Here is a 20,750-nt window from a genome sequence, read left to right on the forward strand (position 1 = left end):
GTACATCAAGGCTGTATATTGTCACCCTGCTTATCTATCTTATATGCAGAGTACATCATGAGAAATGCCAGGCTGGATGAAGCACAAGCTGGAGTCAAGGTTGCCAGGAGAAATATCAACAACCTCAGATACACAGATGACACCACACTTATGGCAAAAAGCGAAGAGGAACTAAAGAGCCTCTTGATGAAAGTGAAAGAGGAGAGTGAAAAAGCTGGCTTAGAACTCAACATTCAAAAACACGAAGATCATGGCGTCTGGTCCCATTACTTCATGGCAAATAGACGGGGAAATGGGGAAACAATGGAAACAGGAAGAATTAGATGCAGCTAATTACAAGCATAGAAAGCTGAGTGCTGACAAATTGATGCTTTTGAACTGTGGTGTTGGAGAAGACTCTTGAGAGTCCCTAGGACTGCAAGGAGATCCAACCAGTCCATCCTAAAGATCAGTCCTGGGTGTTCATTGGAAGAACTGATGCTGAAGCTGAAACTCCAATACTTTGGCCACCTCATGCGAAGAGTTAACTCATTGGAAAAGACCCTGATGCTGGGAGGGATTGGGGGCAGGAGGAGAAGGGGACGACAGAGGATGAGATGGCTGGATGGCATCACCAACTCAATGGGCATGAGTTTGAGTAAACTTCGGGAGCTGGTGATGGACAGGGAGGCCTGGCATGCTGCAATTCATGGGGTCGCAGAGTCAGACAAGACTGAGTGACTGAACTGAACTGACTGAACTGAATTACAGGCAGAATCAATGATAATTTCTAGAGTAAAGAGGATGAAACACCAGTCTTCAAACCAGAAGCTTCAGGGTCCAGCCTGAAGACCTGAATCATTCCTTCTCTTGGGGCCAACAGTTCCACCTGGGGCAACAGCACCTTAATGCTTACTGGGTCAAACTGACCAGCATGGCGTTTATCTCTCAGAAGCTTCTAGTATTACAATGTGCTTCTTGCTTGGTTTCCACCCCCTCCTCTTCTTAATGCTAAAGTTGTTTTTTGTTTACAAAATAGTAAGACTTCTTAGTAAAGCTTAGGGAAATTTTTAACAACTATTTCCACTTAGTTTGCATTTAAAATTCAGGGTGGGGTTATTTCCATTTGAATGTCAAGCCACACACTCTGACACTACAAAGGCAATGAGGTTGTGTTGACAATTTGCTCGAGGTCAGGCTGAAATGGTCTCTGATGTGTTGCGGTTATTCTTATGGAGAGAAGTATTCGTGGTGATTAGTGAGTGGAGACTTGCCTCTTGTTTCTCTAATAAAATGAGTTCCCTTTAAGGGTATTGGTCTATTAGTCTTCAGAAGACTGCATTAGTTGTGCTTCATTTGGTTTAGGATGTGTGGGCATAAATGGCATAAAACTTAAAGTGTATTTACTAGAAGGGATGATGTAAGAGGAAAGTCCTTTTCTGGTTAGGAGAATGGTTTACAACAGATAGAAAGCTAAGCATTCTCGGGACAGAGACAGAAAGACAGAGACAGAAGCAGAGAGAAAAGCCAGAAAATAAAGATTATCATTAGCAATGCATGCCCTACATTTATCCCACAAGATTTCCTGAGCATTCCTCAGACATTATAGTGCAATATCATAACTCCAATGAATCCATAGTATTTCTATTTTTCTCAAGCAAAAAGGATATACTTTGAAATATATACTGAACAAAACATACTATAGTATATAGCCTCTTTTAAGACACTAGTAATCTGAACTTCTATAAATATCCTTAAATAATAAACATATTATATATAGCTATTCACATAGTGACACATACACATACAAAAATAAAACAATTTTAACTTTTTTTTGGAGTAAAGATACTAAAAGTTTCAGACACCAGAATCACCTTGTCAATATTGATCCTGGGGATCATGGATATACATTTATTTATTTAATGGCCATGTTGTGCTTTTTGTGGGATCTTAATTCCCCAACCAGGGATTGAACCTGGGCCCTCGGCAGTGACAGCATGGAGTCCTAACCACTGAACCACCAGGGAACTCCCTGGATGTACATTTATACCATGCATAGCTACCACACCCAAGGGCAATGGCAGGAAACACTCCTCGCTGGATGTTATTACTATGTCCTGGTTCAGAAAAGCTTAGGTCTGAATAGAAGTGTCCAAGTGTGATGAGAGAGTTGTCTTTAGCTGTTGTGTGGAAAGGACACATGAATCTGGTCCCCTACCCCAACCGGGATAAAGTGTGAAAATATTAAGCTGTCCTTTGAATGAGTGGAATACAGAACATGGCTCCTTCTTGAGCATTCCCATACACCATTTGCTATGAAGCATTTCTCAACACGTGGGAAAGGCACCACCATTCTGGACCAAAGGCAAGGAACTTGGGTTCCACGATACCACACCTGTCCTGCTCCGGATGCTCTGTAGAAAGCATTCCTCCACTCAAAAGGTGATTTGGGGAACTCAGCTACCCAACCAGATAGAATATGTACATTCTCCTTTTGGAAAACGGAATATTTCTATGAAGAAGTATCCCTGGCCAAAAGTGATCTTTTGTCCGCGAAATGCTGTCCTTCTCTTGAGAACAAGAAACAGAAGATGTGGTTCTCATATCCCACCTAGAACCCAGTGTAACCAGCGGTCCCCAAAGGAACACAGACACAGATTTCTCAGCTGAACTCCATCCCTCCAGTCCAATGGGAGCCCTGGAATTGGTGAGGCAGCATCATTGTTTGTTTTCATCCCAACCGCATCCCTCTAGGAGGAGCTGGTGTTTCCAGGAACTGGGTTTCAGTTTTCCTTTACAAGGAAAAATGTGAAGCTATCGCAACGTCTTGAAGAGTTGCCTGAGGGGTAAGACAGGAGGGGAGAGCATCCTGGCTTGTTCTCAGATAGAATTTTCAAGGCGGGCAGAGGAAGGTGGTTTCTGGGGGGAGCCTTCAGAGGCAGAGGTGGGGGTTCGCCTCTGCTGATGTTGCTGATAGATGTCCTGGATCAGCAGGGTGTTCATGACTTTCCACTCCCTATATTTTCTGGCTGTCAGCTTCGGATCATCCAGCAGCTGGTTAATCATGGCCAGGTCGTGTTCTTTACACTGTCCAAGTAGGAAAAAAAAAGAGAGACACAGAGAGAGGAGGGTGAGACGTGATAATGATCTTAACTTCGATAAACCATCTTCAGCCTTTTGCAAATAAATGCACATATACCTTGACTGTAAAATTATCAAAGTGTTTTTACACACTAATATTCAAATCCCCACAATAGTCCTAAGAGAAATGGCAGAACATCCGCCCATTTATATAAGCTAACCACAAAGAGGTAGACACCCCACACAAGGCTTGGGGGAAGAACTGGACACAGAACCCAGGTCTCCTATGTCACTGTTTCCTGATGAATCCAGTGTTCCATGCCACAGTCATATTTCTATCTCAGTGTGAGCTTTATTCCTCCTGGAATGGATAACTGTATAACCATGTTGTTGACCATCCAAACTTTATGAAGTTGGGACACAGTACTTTTCCTAAGACATAAGACAGTACAAAATATCTCTCTTTTATTTTCTATTAAATTGTACTAATTTTAAATAAATTTCACGCTTTTATTTAATGTATACAGACTAAATAGGTAGGCTATCTTTTTATTCAAAAACGATATCATTAAACTTCCATCCAACAATGTGTATTTCAATGATGCCAATAGTCTATTCATGCCATTTCACCCTGCCTCCTCTGCAACCAGTGACACACACTTCTGAAATGTCAGCACAGGTTACGGGACTTTTCTGTAGTCAAGAAATGGAATGAAACATACGACGTATCAGTCTCCACATTCAAAAAAAAAGATTTCTCAGCCTAACACATTTATCGCAAATCTATTCCTGCTTCCTCCATCTCTGTGACCGTAATCCCAATTTGGGACATAAAGTCTCACCTATCACCCTTCATCTGCTGCTACAGCCTCCAAGTGAGGGTCCTGCCTCCAGCCCCCACTTTGTATCCACCCTCTGTCCGACAGTCCAGGGGGTCCCCCTGAAATTCTGAGTCCTCTTAAAGTTTTCCCTTCTCGCCCAAGTTTCCACAGACATGAGCCCATTTGTTGATTGTCCACTTGCCTCTCCCTTTCCTCTCTAGGAGTACTGATGTGGGTTTTCTCCCCCACACAATGCTAATTCACCACCCTAGGACATGTTACACAGAGGACCTTCTTCACCTGCTGCCGCTGCTGCTAAGTCATTTCAATCGTGTCTGACTCTGTGCGACCCCACAGACAGCAGCCCACCACGTTCCTCCGTCCCTGGGATTCTCCAGGCAAGAATACTGGAGTGGGTTGCTATTTCCTTCTCCAATGCATGCATGCATGCTAAGTCACTTCAGTCGTGTCCGATTCTGTGAGACCCTATGGACAGCAGCCCATCAGGCTCCCCTGTCCACAGGATTTTCTATGCAAGATTACTGGACTGGGTTGCCATTTCCTTCTCCACTTTTTCACCTAATGGACTCTAATTCCTAGAGTGATTTTCACATGGAATATTTCCCAATCTCTCTCTCTCTCTCTTTTTTTTTCAATGGATTTTACTACAGCTCATAAATGTACATTCATTTCAGGCATAGGACCTTCTTCACTCTTCTTCACCTAGTGGACCCTAATTCCTAGAGTGATTTTCACATGGAACATTGCCCAATCTCTCTCTCTCTCTCTTTTTTTAATGGATTTTACTACAGCTCATAAATGTACATTCACTTCGGGCATCATGCTCTCCAAAAAACTGAGCCCCCCGATTGAACTGAGAAGCTTTTTTCATGCTTGCGTGCCTTCCAATGCTTGGAACCCTCTTAGAACTTATCACGTCACACTTAGATGTTCATGGGTCTGTCACGTCGTCTATTCTAAAGCTTCTTAAGGAAGGTGACGAGGAACATATTTTATTCTTCCTGTATTCCCTGCACCTCACTCAGGGCTGAGTGCCGGGGAGGCATTCAGTCGTGAACTATCTCTGCTAGATCCGGGGCAGCAGGTGCAGAGGTGAACATTCACTACTGTGCTCACTGGTCAAAGTTCAAACTCACGACCACTGCCATTAAGCGGACTTTCACTACTATTCAGTAATTATGTTTTCTCATCCCTTTTTTTTTTTCCCACTCCCCTAAATAACTATTTCAGAGTTTCTCATTTCTGCTCAGATTTCCTCCCCAACCCTCCCCTCCTGTAGCTGACAACCCTGCTCTTTATTTTTTTGAGGAAATGGAAACAATCACAACAGTAGTTCTCCCAAGCTCCTGTTGCCTTCTATCTGCATCAGCACAGATACATGCTGCCTTCCTTGCTGTTCACTCGGGTGAAATATCTGTGCTTCCAGCAAAGACCCATCTCTCTACTTGTAAAAGCACGTTCTTTCGTACATCCAAGAAATTGGCTCCAGCAATTCTCACTCCTTTGCTGTGACTCATCAGGTTCCCATCTCCAGGTGATCATTGTCACCGGCCTACTCGTATGCTCTTATTTTTCCCATCATAAAAGCCCTTCCTTGACCCCCTTCCCTGTTTCATTCTTCTCTGTCTCCAATGTCCTTGTGCCCGCCTTTTGAGACCCACTGGCACATGAATGTATTGTTTGTGCTCTACATTCAGCTTTAACTTATGCTTTATTTGGACTGTTTTATTATATTTTCTTGTCTTCTTCTTTTCCTGTTTCTAAATTGACCAGAATAATATGGATTTCAAGGGAAAAGGTCCACACACACAGTAATCTGAGTAGTGAGATTTATCATTTTGAATCACAAAAGCAAGAGTGTGGTGATAGATGGAGGTTAAAAGATACATTTGGGTTTCAGGAAGGAGAGAAAAACTGTGCAGAAGGAAAGTAACCAAAGAGGAATAACAAGGAGGTTGGCCAAGACCAAGAAACAGAGGAAAGAAAGGTAAGTAAGTTAAGTGGGTAACTAGCAAGGATTGCTAAAAAGTCAAACAGAGTCAAGACAGTTTTCTCTCTGAGTCCAGCATCAACACTGCAAAAAACAATGTTTCCCACTCCCAAAAATATGCTTCTCTTCTCTACCCTTACCATAGTACTATCGTAAGTAGTCACTTAAGAATTTTACATCGTTCTTAAGAAATCTTGACATCTGTTCAGAGAGAGATCTTAATATGCTATTGAAGAAATTATTAAATAAGATCTTGGCAAATCAACAAAATTTGGAAAACTGATTTTTTCAAGGCAAAAATGAATTCACCACCCCTCTAAAGGGGATAAAAGGTTTTAGGAAAGGATCTCTTCAACTTTGGGCGAACACTTCTCATATGGCTTCTAGCTCTAAATAATTCAAATTTCTTCCCATTCAGCTCAAGTCTGTGTTAGTTCCTTTATGGATAAAAGAAAAAAACTGAGATAAGAATAGAGAAGAAGGAAATTAGCAAAACAATAAAACTCTCTGAGCTCCTTCCTAGGCTTGGCAAGCCGGGGTCAAGAGCATCAGGCAAAAGCCCTGCTTCACCCCTGTAGAGCAAGAGGCTTGCTGAATGCTTTGAACTACTTTTACGACATCCTTCTGGTTTTCTGGCAGGCAGGCAGGCAGGGTCTGATAGGAGCTCTGAAAAATACCATCTTTTCATTTTTTTACTCCAAATATTCAGTGCATGGCTTGTATTAAGCATTGGAAATGGATTCTACCGAAGCAGCTAGGCAAAGAAGGGTCTGTTCCTCTTCAGATACAAGTGAGGGGAGTTTTCGGAGAAAGTTTCAGTTGGACTCATTAATCATTCCATTAACCATTCATTTAAAAATAAAGACAGGCTTAGCCAAAAGACAGGGGAGGCGGAGCTCTCGGAGACTCTTAAAGAACTAAAGATCTCCAGTGTGTGACGCGATAGTTTGCTCAACTTCCTAAAAGAATTTCCATAAACAGTTATTCATTCCAATACAATCCCAGTGCAAGGATTTTTCTTTATTTCTGGAATGTGCTTACCACTACTATAAACATTATTATTAAAATAGTTTCCTTGTTTCTGCATGAAACTGCTTTTTTTTCACTTGTCCACACTCCAGCTTTGAAGTACTTTTTTAAATAAATATTTATATTGCAATGTAATATACACAGAGCAAAACGTACACATAAAGTCTGGACTTAATAAAATTATCACAAAAAGAACACATCTGTATAACCACTGTCACAGTCAAGGAAAGACTCTTATCTGGCATTTCAAAAGCTTTACTGTGGTCCTGCCCAGTTTATATCCTCGCCTTTTCCTCAAAGGTGACCACTATCCTGACAGCTTGAGTTTTAAACACTGGTGGAGTGGTTAAGAATCCCCCTGACAATGCAGGGGACATGGGTTCGATCTCTGGTCCAGGAAGATCCCACATGGCCCAGGACAACTAAGCCTGTGTGCTGCAACTACTGGGCCCTAGAGCTTGAAAGCTACAACTACTGAACCTGTGTGCTGCAACTAATAAAGCCCACATGCTTAGAACCCATATTCTGCAACAAGAAAAGCCACTGGGATGAGAAGCCTACGCACCGCAACTTGAGACTAGCCTACATGCAGCAATGGAGACCGAGTGTAGCCAATAAATAAATGAAAAAAAAAAAATTAAAGATAGTTAGAAGAAAATTATTCTGATAGCTTTCTGACATGAATGAGCATGCTTGTCCCAAATGATCATTCTCTAATGAAGAGGTTGATGTGTTGTTTTTTTTTTCTTTTTTCCAACAAGGTCAATTTCCACGTCATCCTGCCCTCTGACCTTGAGGAGATTCACAGGAATACACAATGTGGAATATATCTCATCAGCCCCAGCCTAAGGGATTTGTGGAAAGGCCTTCTTTCCAGTGATGTTCAGAGAGTGCAGCTGGGTGGGGCTGAAATAATCCAACGTTCCTTGCTCCGTGGTATTTATGCCCTTCTGTAATTCTCCTTCTTGACTGTAGGGAGGCTGACCTAGCGACTTGCTTCTACTGAATAGAACACTGTAAATGCAATGTGAGGTCTCTCCTGAGGCTGGGGTATGACCCACCCTGCTTGCCCACTCTCCCCACCTTACTCGCTCTGCAGGAAGTCAGCTTCTACTTTGGGAGCTGCTCTATGAAAAGACTCACATGGGAAGGAACTGGGGGTGGCCTCCAGCCCACAGACAGTGAACAAATGAACAACTGAGACCGTCAGTCCAACAACCTGTAAGGAACTGAACTCTGCCATGAAAGAGCTTGAAAGCACACCTTCCCCCAGTGGAGGAATGTGGATAGCCCCAGCTGGTGCCTGGATTACAGCCTCATGAGACACATGGAAGCAGAAACACTGAAGGCCACACCCAAACTCCTGACTCCCAGAAACTGTGAGACAATAAATGTCTAGTGCCTGGAGCTGCTGTGTTTGGGGGTATTTTGTCGCCTAGCTAAAAGATTACTAAAACCTGGGAAGAAAAGAAAAATCTGTTGGATTCATCGATTCTGTGGCTATAGTACATGAAGAACAAGAGGTCACAGAGAACCACAACTCTGCAAATATTGAATTGGCCAAAAAAGTTCATTCAGGTTTTTCAGTAACATCCTAAGAAAAACCCAGTGAACTTTTTGGCCAACCCAGTACGACAGAATATAACATATTTGATTTTGAAATGAGTGCTAGTGATGTTTTTCATCATTAAATGCTAGGGAAATTTCTCGACATTTGGGCTTTCTTTCTATAAATAAAATATACCTTTGCCTTTTATTTTTCAGCCCCATATTAGCAAGGCTTTTAGGGTGCTTAGGTTTTCTATGGATGAACAGGGGCATCTGACTAAGTCACTCAGTCATCTTTTATAGCCTTGTCTTTTTGCTTGCTGATATTTCTTCCCGGAAAGGGATTCATGTTCATAAGATAGAAAAGGACATGTACAAAACAGAATTAAATTTCAGGTCTGCCAAGGCTTTTCAGAATCTCTAAATCTTCTGCTAATTCAGAACTATTTTACAAAGTCTTCTGGCTTCCCCTTGTTTCTGCTGTCGTCTAAATGTGAAAGCAGGATGCTCTTGCTACAAAGAACCCTTTCAGTTACAGGAGGCCCTAGAAATAGCTCCAGTACATCCAGTACACTGCCCCTTATTCTCATGATGAAATCCCCTGCTACCAGGAAGTATCTCTTTCCCACTGCCCAGCTCTCATGGTGTTTTGTAGCTTCAAATTCAACAGCTTGAAGTCACCCAAGTCTCTGCTGTCTCTAAAATGTAGACATTTTCTTCTGGATCTAGTATAGAAGAATGGCCTCCTTTAATGAATCAGGTGAAATCCCAAGATCTTATTAAATATTACTGTGTACTCCCACAAGTTGACTATCTCAGACTGTCTCTAACATTTATTATTCCAGGTAGAAGGGTACAAAAACAAGTTACACATGATCCTTGCCATCTTGAAGCTTAATATTTGAGATTTTATGCCAGAGTGAATGCAAAAATCAAGACCTATTGTAAAAACTGCATTCCCTAGGGCTTTAGGAATGTCAAGGGTCAACTCACCCTGTAGAGACTGTATTGGCTTTACTGCCTCTCCCCACCCTCTAGCCACATAAACACACCGAGGTTAGCATGGATTGTTCCACACACCTAGCATTTTCTCACCCCACATCCACAGAGTTCATCCACCGTCTGGAGTTTCTTACCTTTAACGTGCTATTCAAAGTTCGTATTTTGTGGAGTTTCTCATTTATGGATGGATTCTTGCACCGCTTGACAAAGGACTTTCTCAGCTCCTTTCTGGTTGAAGGTCGTCGGTCCCCAAGAGGAGACAGACTAGCTTGCTCTAACGATTTGTAGAGCTTCTCCATTTCGTCATCTTCAGGTGCTTTTGTCTCTTCTATTAAAATAAAAAAACAACAATACGCCCAGTTAATCAAGGACAGAACATTTGACACTGTGGCCCTAAAACAAGATCCTCCTGACACCTTCATCTTAGACCTCCAGGCTCCACAATGGTGAGATGTACACTTTTATTGTCTAAGCTACTCAGTTGATGGCACTTAGTCACGACAGCCCATGTTCCCTTTGAAGGCTCTGGGGCAGGATCTGTTCCAGGCCTCTCTCCCAACTTTTGACGGTTCCTTGGCTCTTGGCAGCAGGACTCATCTTCACTTGGTGTCTTAGGGTGGGCGTGTCGGTGTGTCCCAATATCCCCTTTTACAGACACCAGTCATATTGATTAGGGGGACATCAATCTCTGATTTAGATGATATTTGGGCGAGACTCAGCGTTGACTTAGAGTTTAAGACTTAAGAGTTGATAATTGGAATGGATTCAGACTTTTGGAGATGTTGAGATGAATTCAGTTAGGACTTCAACACAGGGATTTTGGAAGGACAAAACTAACCCATAACAGTACACCCTCTGTGCTGCGTGCTCAGTTGCATCCGACTCTTAGTGGCCCCGGGAACTGTAGCTCACCAGGATCCTCTGTCCATGGACTTTTCCAGGCAAGAATACTGGAGTGAGTTGCCATTTCCTTCTCTAGGGGATCTTCCCCACACAGGGCTCAAACCTGCAACTCTTGCATCTCCTGCTCTGGCAGGCAAGTTCTTTATCACTAGCACTACCTAGGAAGTATATACCCTGTGGCCTCCCAAAATTCATGTTCCTCTCACAGGCAAAATACATTCATTCATCCTAACATCGCCAAAAGTCTTAACCCACTCCAACACTCAGCTTTAAGTCTCAAACTCTAAGTCAACTCTAAGTCTTGTCCAAATATCATCTAAATCAGAGTGGTGGGACTCAGGGGAAGATTCATCCTAGGGAAAATTTCCTCTTCACCTGTGAACATGTGAAATCAAACAAGTTCTCTGCTTCTCAAATACAATGGTGGGACAGGAAAACCTTTGCAAACCAATATACACCCTAAAGCATGAGAACCATTGTCTCAGATCCCTTTTTAATGTCCTTCCTAGAACTGCCCTTTGAAAGAAGGAATCTGCCTGTGGTCTGTGGCTTTGAGCAGATAATAATCATTTCTTACACCAGATGCCCCATTCTCTTCCTTCCTAAGGCCTTGCCAGCCTCAGCCCAAATGCTTCCAGTGAAGTGACTCCACCCAGTATTCAGGGGGACCCTATATATTTAGGCAGTCCCATCATGCTGGCCACAGTCACTGATCTAGGGATGCATGTGGCTCTCAGATCAGGCTGAAGGGGCCAAAGAGACTCAATTCTGAGACTTCAGTTTGGAGTATCAGGCAATCAATCTCCCTGTTTTCCTAAATTGAGTGATGTGATGATATGACCTGGAAGATTCCAGGAATCATGCCAAGAGTCATGAAAACAGAGCCAATCCCATAGGATACAACTGAGACATGGATCTTGGTGATACCGTTAGTGTCCTCGGAGCTCCTGGGAGCCAATCCATTGCCTTTGTTAAGATAATCTGGATGTTGTTTTCAGTCATATGCAAACTGCAAGAGTCTCAGATGATATAGAAATTTACTCAAGGAAAATCATCTCCTGCTGCTGCTTTAATTTCTTACTAAGAACTTCAGTCCTTTATTCACTTTGGTCTCTGAAACAGTCTTGGGAAAGATAAACAGTAAGACTCTTTTCTACCATGCAGTTCTTAGTTTTCTCTATGCATGCAGGAACTTATGATATTTGGTTCCCATCCTGAGAACAAGATTGATAGAGGATCATATAGAAAGCATGGCCTTAGGAGAACTGAAAAACAGTCTCTCCAAAGGGGATAAAAAATCATACAATAGTAGTCTAGGAGCATCAAAACTAAGCACACTCACTTCCTTCACAGTTTACTCTTGTAAAATTAAGTGTCTTTAGGCAATGTTTTTTCCCCCTTCTACTACCAGAAGGTCCATAAGCATGCAGAGTACCCTTTCATAAAATGGAGAGAAAAGATGTTGGGTTAACTTTGCAATTAAATTATAGTAATGGTCAATAAACTTCTTTGTTTCCTATCAAAACAATATCAAAAAAGGAGGGAAATATTCAAAACTACATTTGAACACAGACTTTTTGGCTCAGTCGGTGCAGATATCAAACGAAGGCTTTGGTCAATAAGCACATGAAAATATGCTCAATATCATTAGTCATTAGAGAAATGCAAATCAAAACCACAATGAGATACTATTTCACAGTCACCAGGATGGATAAATTAGAAAAGACATAAGTGTGGAGAAACTGGAACATTAAAGTCCTTGGTGGGAACGTAAAATGGACCCACCACCTTAGGAAACAATCTGGTAGTTTCTCAAAATTCTAACTGTAGAGTTACCATGTGTGTGTGCTAAATCGCTTCAGTCATGTCTGACTCTTTGAAACCCTATGGACTGTAGCCCACCAGGCTCTTCCGTCCACAGGATTGTCCAGGCAAGAATACTGGAATGGGTTGCCATGCCCTCCTCCAGGGGATCTTCCTGACCCAGGGATCAAATCCATGTCTCCTGTGTCTACTGCATTGCAAATAGATTCTTTACTGTCAGCCACCATATGACCCACCAATTCCATCTCTAACTATGTATTAAGAAAATTAAAAACATACGTTAACACAAAACTTGTGCATGAATGTCATGAAAGATACAAACAAAACGTACAACAGTGTAAATAAATGTTCATCAACTGCTGCAATACGGTACAGGCATGGAATGGAGTATTAGTCATGAAAAGAAATGAAGTGCTGACACATACTAAAACATGGCTGAACTGCGAAAAATTCTTTGAAGTCAAAGGAGCCAGTCACAAAAGGCACATACCGTACTGTCCATTTATAATAAAATTTCCAGAATAAACAAATCCATAGATATAGAAAGTAGATTAGTGGTTGGCTGGAGCTGAGGAGGGGACAAAGCGGGAATGACCGCTAATGTGTATGGGGTTTTCCTGTGTGTGGTGTGATCCACACCTCACACTGGATTGTGGAGCTGTACAACTCTATGAACATACTAAAAACCACTGAACTGTTTTTTATGTGTGAATTTTATGGTATGTGTAGGAAGCCACCTGCCAATGAGAAGACGCAAGAGACACAGTTTCAGTCCCAGGGTCAGGAAGGTCCCCTGGAGAAGGAAATGGCAACCCACTCCAGTATTCTTGCCTGAAAAATTTCATAGACAGAGGAGCCTGGTGGGCTACAGTCCATGCAGTCGCAAAGAGTTGGACACGACTGAGCAACTGAACAAGCATGCATATGTGAAGTATATCTCAATAAAGCTGTTAAAAATTAGGCTTTAATAAGATTATCATGATAACTGATGACATTTGCATAGGAACGATACTAAGCTTGGTAACAGTCCTGGAGTTAAGCTGGAGACATTAGAAAGTGTTAAGAAATTGAAATTAAAAGACATCTGACTCCTAGAGGGTAACGTTAGCATTGAGGACTCCACGAGATTTCAGTCCCACAAGATCACAAGAATTTTATACATCTTTTTTTTTACAGATAGGCAGGCAGGACTCTACTTCAAATAAAGTGTGAATATATATAGCTTTTAGGGCTTCCTTGGTGACTCAGACAGTTAAGAATCTGCCTGCCATGAAGGAGACCCGGGTTCAAACCCTGGATTGGGAAGATGCCCTGAAGAAGGGAATGGCTATCCACTCCAGTATTCTTGCCTGGAGAATTCCATGGATAGAGGAGCCTGACGGGCTACAGTTCATGGAGTTGTGAACAGTCAGACAGCACTGAGCGACTAACACTTTCACTTACTTTTTTCACATAGCTTTTAATACCACAGTATTTTTAAAATAATATATATTTAACAAACTGTAAGAAATCAGCAAAATAAGTATACAACAAAAACAAACAGAAGGTTTATTTTCCCTGTGTGCACCAAGATGTTCAGTTGTGCTGCTAAAGCTTGTGATAGAAAATAAAATTATTTTTGACTAGCACGTTAATTTGTAATTATGCCAGAGTAAAAATGATTATAAGATCTTATATCTAATTTGACAGACAATAAATCAGTAAGGATGAAAATAAGCTTTAGGATCTTGGAATAAAATGGTATAAAGTACATTCCCTAAATGAACAAGAAGACGGCTTATTTGGATAATCTTATATTATTTAATACATTTTTATGAATATATATTACCTTTAAGTTAAAAAATCACATGTTATCTCCCTCTCCCCCCACCCCCACCCCCATTTCCTTCGCTAAATTAAACTTCAGGGCACTAGCCATGGGGATGTGTATGTGAGTGTCTGTGTGTGTGTGTAACTTGCTTCTCCTAGAAATAGTGGACGTTTCAAATTAATATGCAGGTAAAGTGGACCTTTTGTAATTACAAAATGTTAATACAATTTACCTAAAATATGACCAAACAATGTTCAAAAAACAAACACTTTCTCATTGGGATTCACTTAGAAATTGGAGATAGTAGTAAAGAGTGAGTATATTCATAGAAAATTTTAAGCTGCTGGAAAAATGGAGAAAAATGAATTCAGATTACCATTACATTCTACCTCTCATCTCTTCATCCCTCTTCAAAAGAAACCTGAGACTAGAAGACTCTATATGTCTGACCTCTAATTACCTGATTCCAGAATCACTCACAAAGGTAAAGTTGAGAAGATAATAAATGATGATGTTAAGAGTCAAGAAAATACCCTGATTGCTTCTTTTGCATAATAATCTGTGGAATACACAACATATTACTAGATATTCAGGGGTAAGACCTGTGACCCAGCCTTGTCCATGACCTAGATGGGGATTTTACACTATTTTACTGTCGCTAATGGCTGGTGCCTAGGTCTTCATAGGACCATAAACAGAAGATCCAATAAAAATGGAAGTAGATGATAAGTAGGAGCATAGGACAAAAAAGGACCCAAAGGGTACAAGCATATCAAAGACAGCTTACACCCGACCTCAAAGCAGAAATGAAAGTCCTTACTAATCACTACATGAAGACTAGCATTGCTTGGCTAATCTTACAGGGCTACCCCCACACCTTTCAAAGGCTTTTCAATAAAGTAGTATTTTTTTGTAATCTCCTTTTCATCTTTTTTTATGTAAATATTTTTCTAAATTCTAATTTCATATTAGAAAACACTAGATTATTCCCTTATTTTACCAGGTTATAAAAAAAGCAAAATAACAAAAAATGATTGGCAGGAAGGGCATTTGGTCTCTCTCCCACTGTAAACAGAAGCCAAGTTCATTATCTTCACCTCCTTTGTCTTCTGTGGCAAAATAAAATGAATTTTGTCTGACAATCAAGTGTTTCCCATGCAATTGCTATCCTTCCTCTCAAGTGCCTATTTCATTCTTCTTACATAAAATAACAGGACTTTAATTTCCTTCTTCTCATACGGCACGCTGTAGTCTATCTCATCAAGCCTTACAAGTTCCTTGCCGAGGAAGATGAAAACTATTTTTACATTACAGATGAGAAAAAAATGTGGAGATTCTTGAAAAACAGCATGCAATCTTTCCAAAATGTAAATCGGTGCAAAATTAGGAACAAGAGTTCAGTTCCACGCTGTGCAGGCTTGTGCGCTTCTGGATGAGTTTCCTCCAACTTTAATAAGCAATCACCTAGGGATCTTGTTAAAATGCAGCTTCTGCTTCAGTCCAGGACAGCAGGCACTGAGATTTAAATTTTTAACGAGCTCCTCAGTGATGTCAGAATGGCTGGTTCCTGGGCATCCTTTGAGTAGCAAGGCTGGGTTGCTTCCCAACAGCTAGTCACACAAAACCTGTCTCAGTTCATTGGAAGAGAAAGGGGCTGAAATTACAACCAGAAAGTTGGGACTCATCCAGAAAGCAGCATCTCTTTCTCTGCACCATAGCTTAATTTAAAAAAAAAAAAATCTGGCTTGCTCAAAGGAGGATCCCGAATCCTTGCTCTAAAGCATCATTATCTCATACATTGAATTGGTAGGAATTTGAGGTTAATATTAGCAACCCTTTACTTCTGTTGGACTCACTCAGAATGTCTGAAGGGGTCAGACATAAAACATTCTCCAAATTTAGGTTAATAATCTAATGATTTAGACTCAAGAAAGGGATGGTATTTTTTTTTTTAGCAAGATCTTTCTTGTTGACATGAACAAAAGACAAAACAACACTTTTAACGAATAGTTACTAGTTCCTTCCTTTTCAAGAGGATGCCAAACGCATGCACTCCTCTCTTGCTACCTCCCACGTACTCAGCCTATTGTGTGCTTCTGACAGGACACACACGCTCCAGTAAGTCTGGAATTTGGTTGTCGAGAACACTGTATGAAGATTATCTCTTTAAATGCTGCACTGTCAACTTGGCCTCCCCCACTATCTTATTTTTGGTGCTTCCTTGAGCTTTCTAGACTGTGGGCTTTTTATTTTCTGTTCAGAACATAAAAGCCGACTTCAGGAGACAAGAGGGGAATTCACACCTCCTATTTCATATCAGAATTTGAAAGGGAAACTTTTTGAGGTTGGAAAAATCTAAATGATCTCCCAAGGAAGACAGTCATTCCTAAATATGAAACACTTTAAAAAGTTTACATAGAAAACAGTATTTCCTGTTTCATATGCAGTGTTCTAAGTACTTGAGAAAAGAAAGACTATGGAAGTTACTTGTTACAAAGCGAAGATATAACTACACAGTCATTTGGACATTCAGACTTTAAGACTTTACAAATGTCATTCACTTTAGCACCTGACAGGCTTCCCTGGAGGCTAAATGGTAAAGAATCCTGCTCCAAATGTAGATGTGGGTTCGATTCCTGGGTCGGGAAGATCCCCTGGAGAAGGAAATGGCAACCCACTGCAGTATTCTTGCCTGGAGAATCCCATGGACAGAGGAGCCTGGAAGGCTGTAGTCCATGAGGTTTCAAAGAGTTGGACACGATTTAGTGACTAAACAACAATAGCACCTGATGCAAAGAGATTAAAAGCATTTTACAGGCCTCGTCTAATTAATGATTCTGACAGCTCTACATAATGACAGTCAAATTTAGAATCATAATGACACACAAATTTAATTTATGCAACTAAGATAAATCTGGACAACTCATCTTACTCATAAGGATACTACTAACCAAGAATATTAGCATAGTATAATTTTAGAGACAGACTGACTATTTATCTCTGCTGCTGTTGATGCTGGTGGAAACAGCTTTCACCTACTGAATTTTTAACTGTGTAACAGGCAGTTAACTACTATAACAACATTATCTTAATTCCTTTGTAACAACCCTACAAGGAAGTGTTATTAATCCTGATATAAAGGAGAGAATGTCAAGACACAGAAAGATTAAAAACTTTGACAAAATTCACAAAGAAACAAATCTAAGTTCTGACCCAAAGCTCATTGCCTTAAACACTATGCTTTATGCTATAAAAATATTTGATACACTGTCCTTGAATGAAATTCAAGGAAGAGGATTTCAAGTCAGATAATGCATAGTCATCAAGATGGTAGCGGGCAAGACCAAGGCTCAGATCTCTGGCCCCTCAACTTTGTCTTCCAAGGGAAAAGTCTCCACCCAGAGCCCCTGCTTCTGAGGTGCCCAGGTTTTATACCTTAAATTCTGTTCTCACAGGGCACTCAGTCCTAGGAGACGAAATTCATAAGCTGGTGAGCAACTTAAGACACAGGCTGGAGAATCAGATTCTCTGCTTGGGCATTTGAACCAGGCACCTGGGGATAATGAACCAGTTCACATCAGGAGCTATCAGGGTAGGCTGGACCCCCAAAACAACAAAGGTATAAGGGCACAGAAATGGAGAATGCAAAGTCGGGGTCTAAAAAAATGATGGCAGGTAAAGGAAATTCTATAAGAAAAAAATCAAACAGATTGAGAGAAAGTCAGAGACAGCATCCGAGTATAAACCAAGGATAATCTTGCGTTCCTGTAACTCTAAGACTAATTTTACTTTGGTTTCTCATTTCCTATATTTGATTTACCTTCTCTACCAGTCAGATATCTATTAATATTTTCTCATGGATATTTGATGTTTCTATTAAGCAAGATAACTTAGTACCCCTATACTATATCATTGCTTTTATTGATAAGAATAAACCTAGTCCATGGGGAGACCCTCAGTGTCTGCTGCTTTTTTTGTTTTATTATTATTGCCTGTGTGGCAGTGATTTTCAGAAATAACCTGAGGTTGAGCTCATTACCCAAGATTCTAATAAGTAGCTTTTTACATTTTTAAAACAAAGATTCCATTTGTTTTTAAAACATATTCTTCCAATCATAAGAACACCTTGGATTAGGTGAAATAGTTAATGCAGACAAAAAAATGTCTACATCTGCTCATGCTCTAAGCAGACAAAAAACATCACCATGCACATAAAACTGGTATTTGGTCAGGTTTTGGGTAGTTGCTAAATTCCAAATTTGGCTCATTTATGTCACTTTCCTTCGATGTCATGCATCCTCTAGTTATGTGTATATCTTCATTAAAAATGCATTCTATTCAAAATGATTCCCACATTCAATCTTGCTGTACTTCTACTTGACAATTTATTTTCATAAATTGGGTATCAGTCTTATTACTGATTGAGGAGAACACGGCAACCCACTCAGTATTCTTGCCTGGAGAATCTCATGGACAGAGGAGCGTGGTTCATGGGGGCTACAGTTCATTGCGTCACAAAGAGTCAGACACAACTTATCACACACACTTATTACTGATTATTCAACTTGTCAGCATCCAGGGTATGGCCACTTCATTCATGGAGTAAGTATAACTGTCTTACACTGTCAACATAATATAAGTAGAAAAAGACACTGTGAGTCATCATCACACAGGCATGAGTCATGGGCCAAATAACCTTTCATAAAAGAAAAGAAACAGTACAGGATAAAACTGAGCTGAGATGAACATTCCATTAACCTCATCATCTCTTTCCCCGCTTTGCTTTGTGGAAAGACTCAGTGAAGAGTCTGAAGACCTCTGGATCTACCAATGTGGAAAGGCAATAGAATGCAATTAACATCATGTATTGTTTAAACAGTTTACTCTGTGGAGGAAGATGTCTAAAAGGGTATAACTTCAGTATAAAATTCTAGCAACTACAATTTTAATTGCATACCAACTGTAAAATATTTCTCTCATTGTCTAAATAAAAAGAAGGCTATAATACATGCTGTCTGCTTATTTCTGGGCTCAGTTATTAACCTTTAAGAATCTTTTCTAGGATAAAAGCCTCTTTCTCCAGCAAACACATCTTGAGACTGGGATTTAATCTAAAATCCTAACTCCTATCATAGACCTTGTTGAAACTTCAATCCCTGTCATATTAATAAAAGCATCCTGAACCATATTTCCGACATAGGAATTTTAGCACTTTTCTTTTTCAATTTGCAGATAAAAAATAATAATTTTTAGAAATCAGAAAAATGAAAAGCTACCTCTTTTCCAACACACAAACACATATGTAAAACATACACACACAGAAATACACAACCTGATTACTCAACATGTCATCACAAATGCAAGCAAAAACTGGGTTGCTGTTTCCATAGCAATGACTTTCTGTGGCTTAACTCTGCTGGGAATTTGACCAAATCCCCAGCAGTAGGAGAAAAGCATCAGCAAACATTCTGTACCATATGGCAAATGCCAACAAATCAATGAGGGGAAAAATAGTTTTATTTTCTCTTCCTTTCTACCCAAAGGAATACCTTTGTGTGCAGCTGTTTGAAGAAGCACCCAGATTTCACTGGTCACTGTGCACCTAACTCAAAATGTGAAAATACCTGGTTCCTTCCTCTGAAGATTAAAAGAGCTGTTGGTACTCAGCCAGGCTTTGCAGCATACACATGCCCAGAATGACACTAGACACGGACAAGAACTGCAGGCATCTTCCCATGACTATCAGATCATTCGTCCTAAAGGAAAACTCAATCTGCAGAGTTACCTCTTGAGAATGAATGATAATGGAATTTTATTCTCATTTGCTTCTGAAGCCTCATCCTAGATGCTGTGTGTGTGTGCATGTGTGCAAGTTTGTCTGTGCATGCGTGAAACTTTTAAGTCCTACCAGTGGTCCAACGATTAAAGTAAGAGTTGGTAACAGGAAAAAGTAAATATGGTCCTTTTCATTATTTTCTTTAGTTCCCCCATCCTGTATCTGGAAGGTTTTTCTAAATAACAAGTTAGAAGCAATCTAGTTCAAGATGCTTAAATTCCCTCTTTAGTATATCTTCATAAGACCAAAAATTGTAATCAACACATAATATGCAATTAATACCCAATGAAAATGGTTGTCTCAGAAAGAGTAAACACCTTCATCAATGAGGAACGCATTACTTTCCAAGGAGCCTGTTCAATTTTGAACAATTCTCAATGTTAAAAAGAAGTTTCTAATGTTGAATTGAAAATTATTTCCTTTTTATGTGAATCACTGGCCTCAAAATTTACATCAATTTCAAACTTCCACAAAGGTGCAAATTAAGTCCAGTACCTTCACATGACAGCACCTCCCCAAGCTGAGGCCAGCCTGAATCACCTGCCTTCTATCGTGTACAGTCCAATATTGACCCATCTCCCCTTACTCATCAGTGGTGCTATTTCCATTCTCCCCCTTACCCAACCTCCTTCACCTCTAGGAGCAGGTTATTTTGGCAATAACTTTATTTACTAAAGTAAAGTAGATCATTAGCATTAATTAAGGGTATCCAACAAAAATGCCATCAGATGGGGACTTCCCAGAGATTAAGACTCCAGACTTCCAACGCAGGGAGTGTGGGTTCGATCCCTAAAAGTCAAAGTGTTAGTCGCTCAGTCGTGTCTGACTCTTTGCGACCCCATGGACTGCAGCCCGCCAGGCTCCTCTATCCATGGGATTCTCCAGGCAAGAACACTGGAGTGGGTT

The 20,750-nt window shown here is 40.5% G+C and overlaps 1 protein-coding gene across 5 annotated transcripts in view; it reads right to left on the reverse strand.

Annotated features, from left to right (window-relative positions):
- Positions 1-1,849: 1,849 nt before the first annotated feature.
- IPCEF1 (interaction protein for cytohesin exchange factors 1) overlaps positions 1,850-20,750 on the reverse strand; it is a 200,158-nt gene continuing 181,257 nt past the window's right edge. For all 5 annotated transcript variants that reach the window (XM_043888010.1, XM_043888014.1, XM_043888012.1 and 2 more), the window contains 2 exons: positions 9,606-9,799; positions 1,850-3,066 (listed from right to left, as the gene is read on the reverse strand). In XM_043888010.1, coding sequence (XP_043743945.1) covers positions 2,860-3,066; positions 9,606-9,799 — 401 coding nt within the window. In that variant the 3' untranslated portion in view covers positions 1,850-2,859. The remainder of the gene's footprint in view (positions 3,067-9,605; positions 9,800-20,750) is intronic.

Source organism: Cervus elaphus, chromosome 26 (assembly GCF_910594005.1).
Source record: "Cervus elaphus chromosome 26, mCerEla1.1, whole genome shotgun sequence".
NCBI lineage: Eukaryota > Metazoa > Chordata > Mammalia > Artiodactyla > Cervidae > Cervus > Cervus elaphus.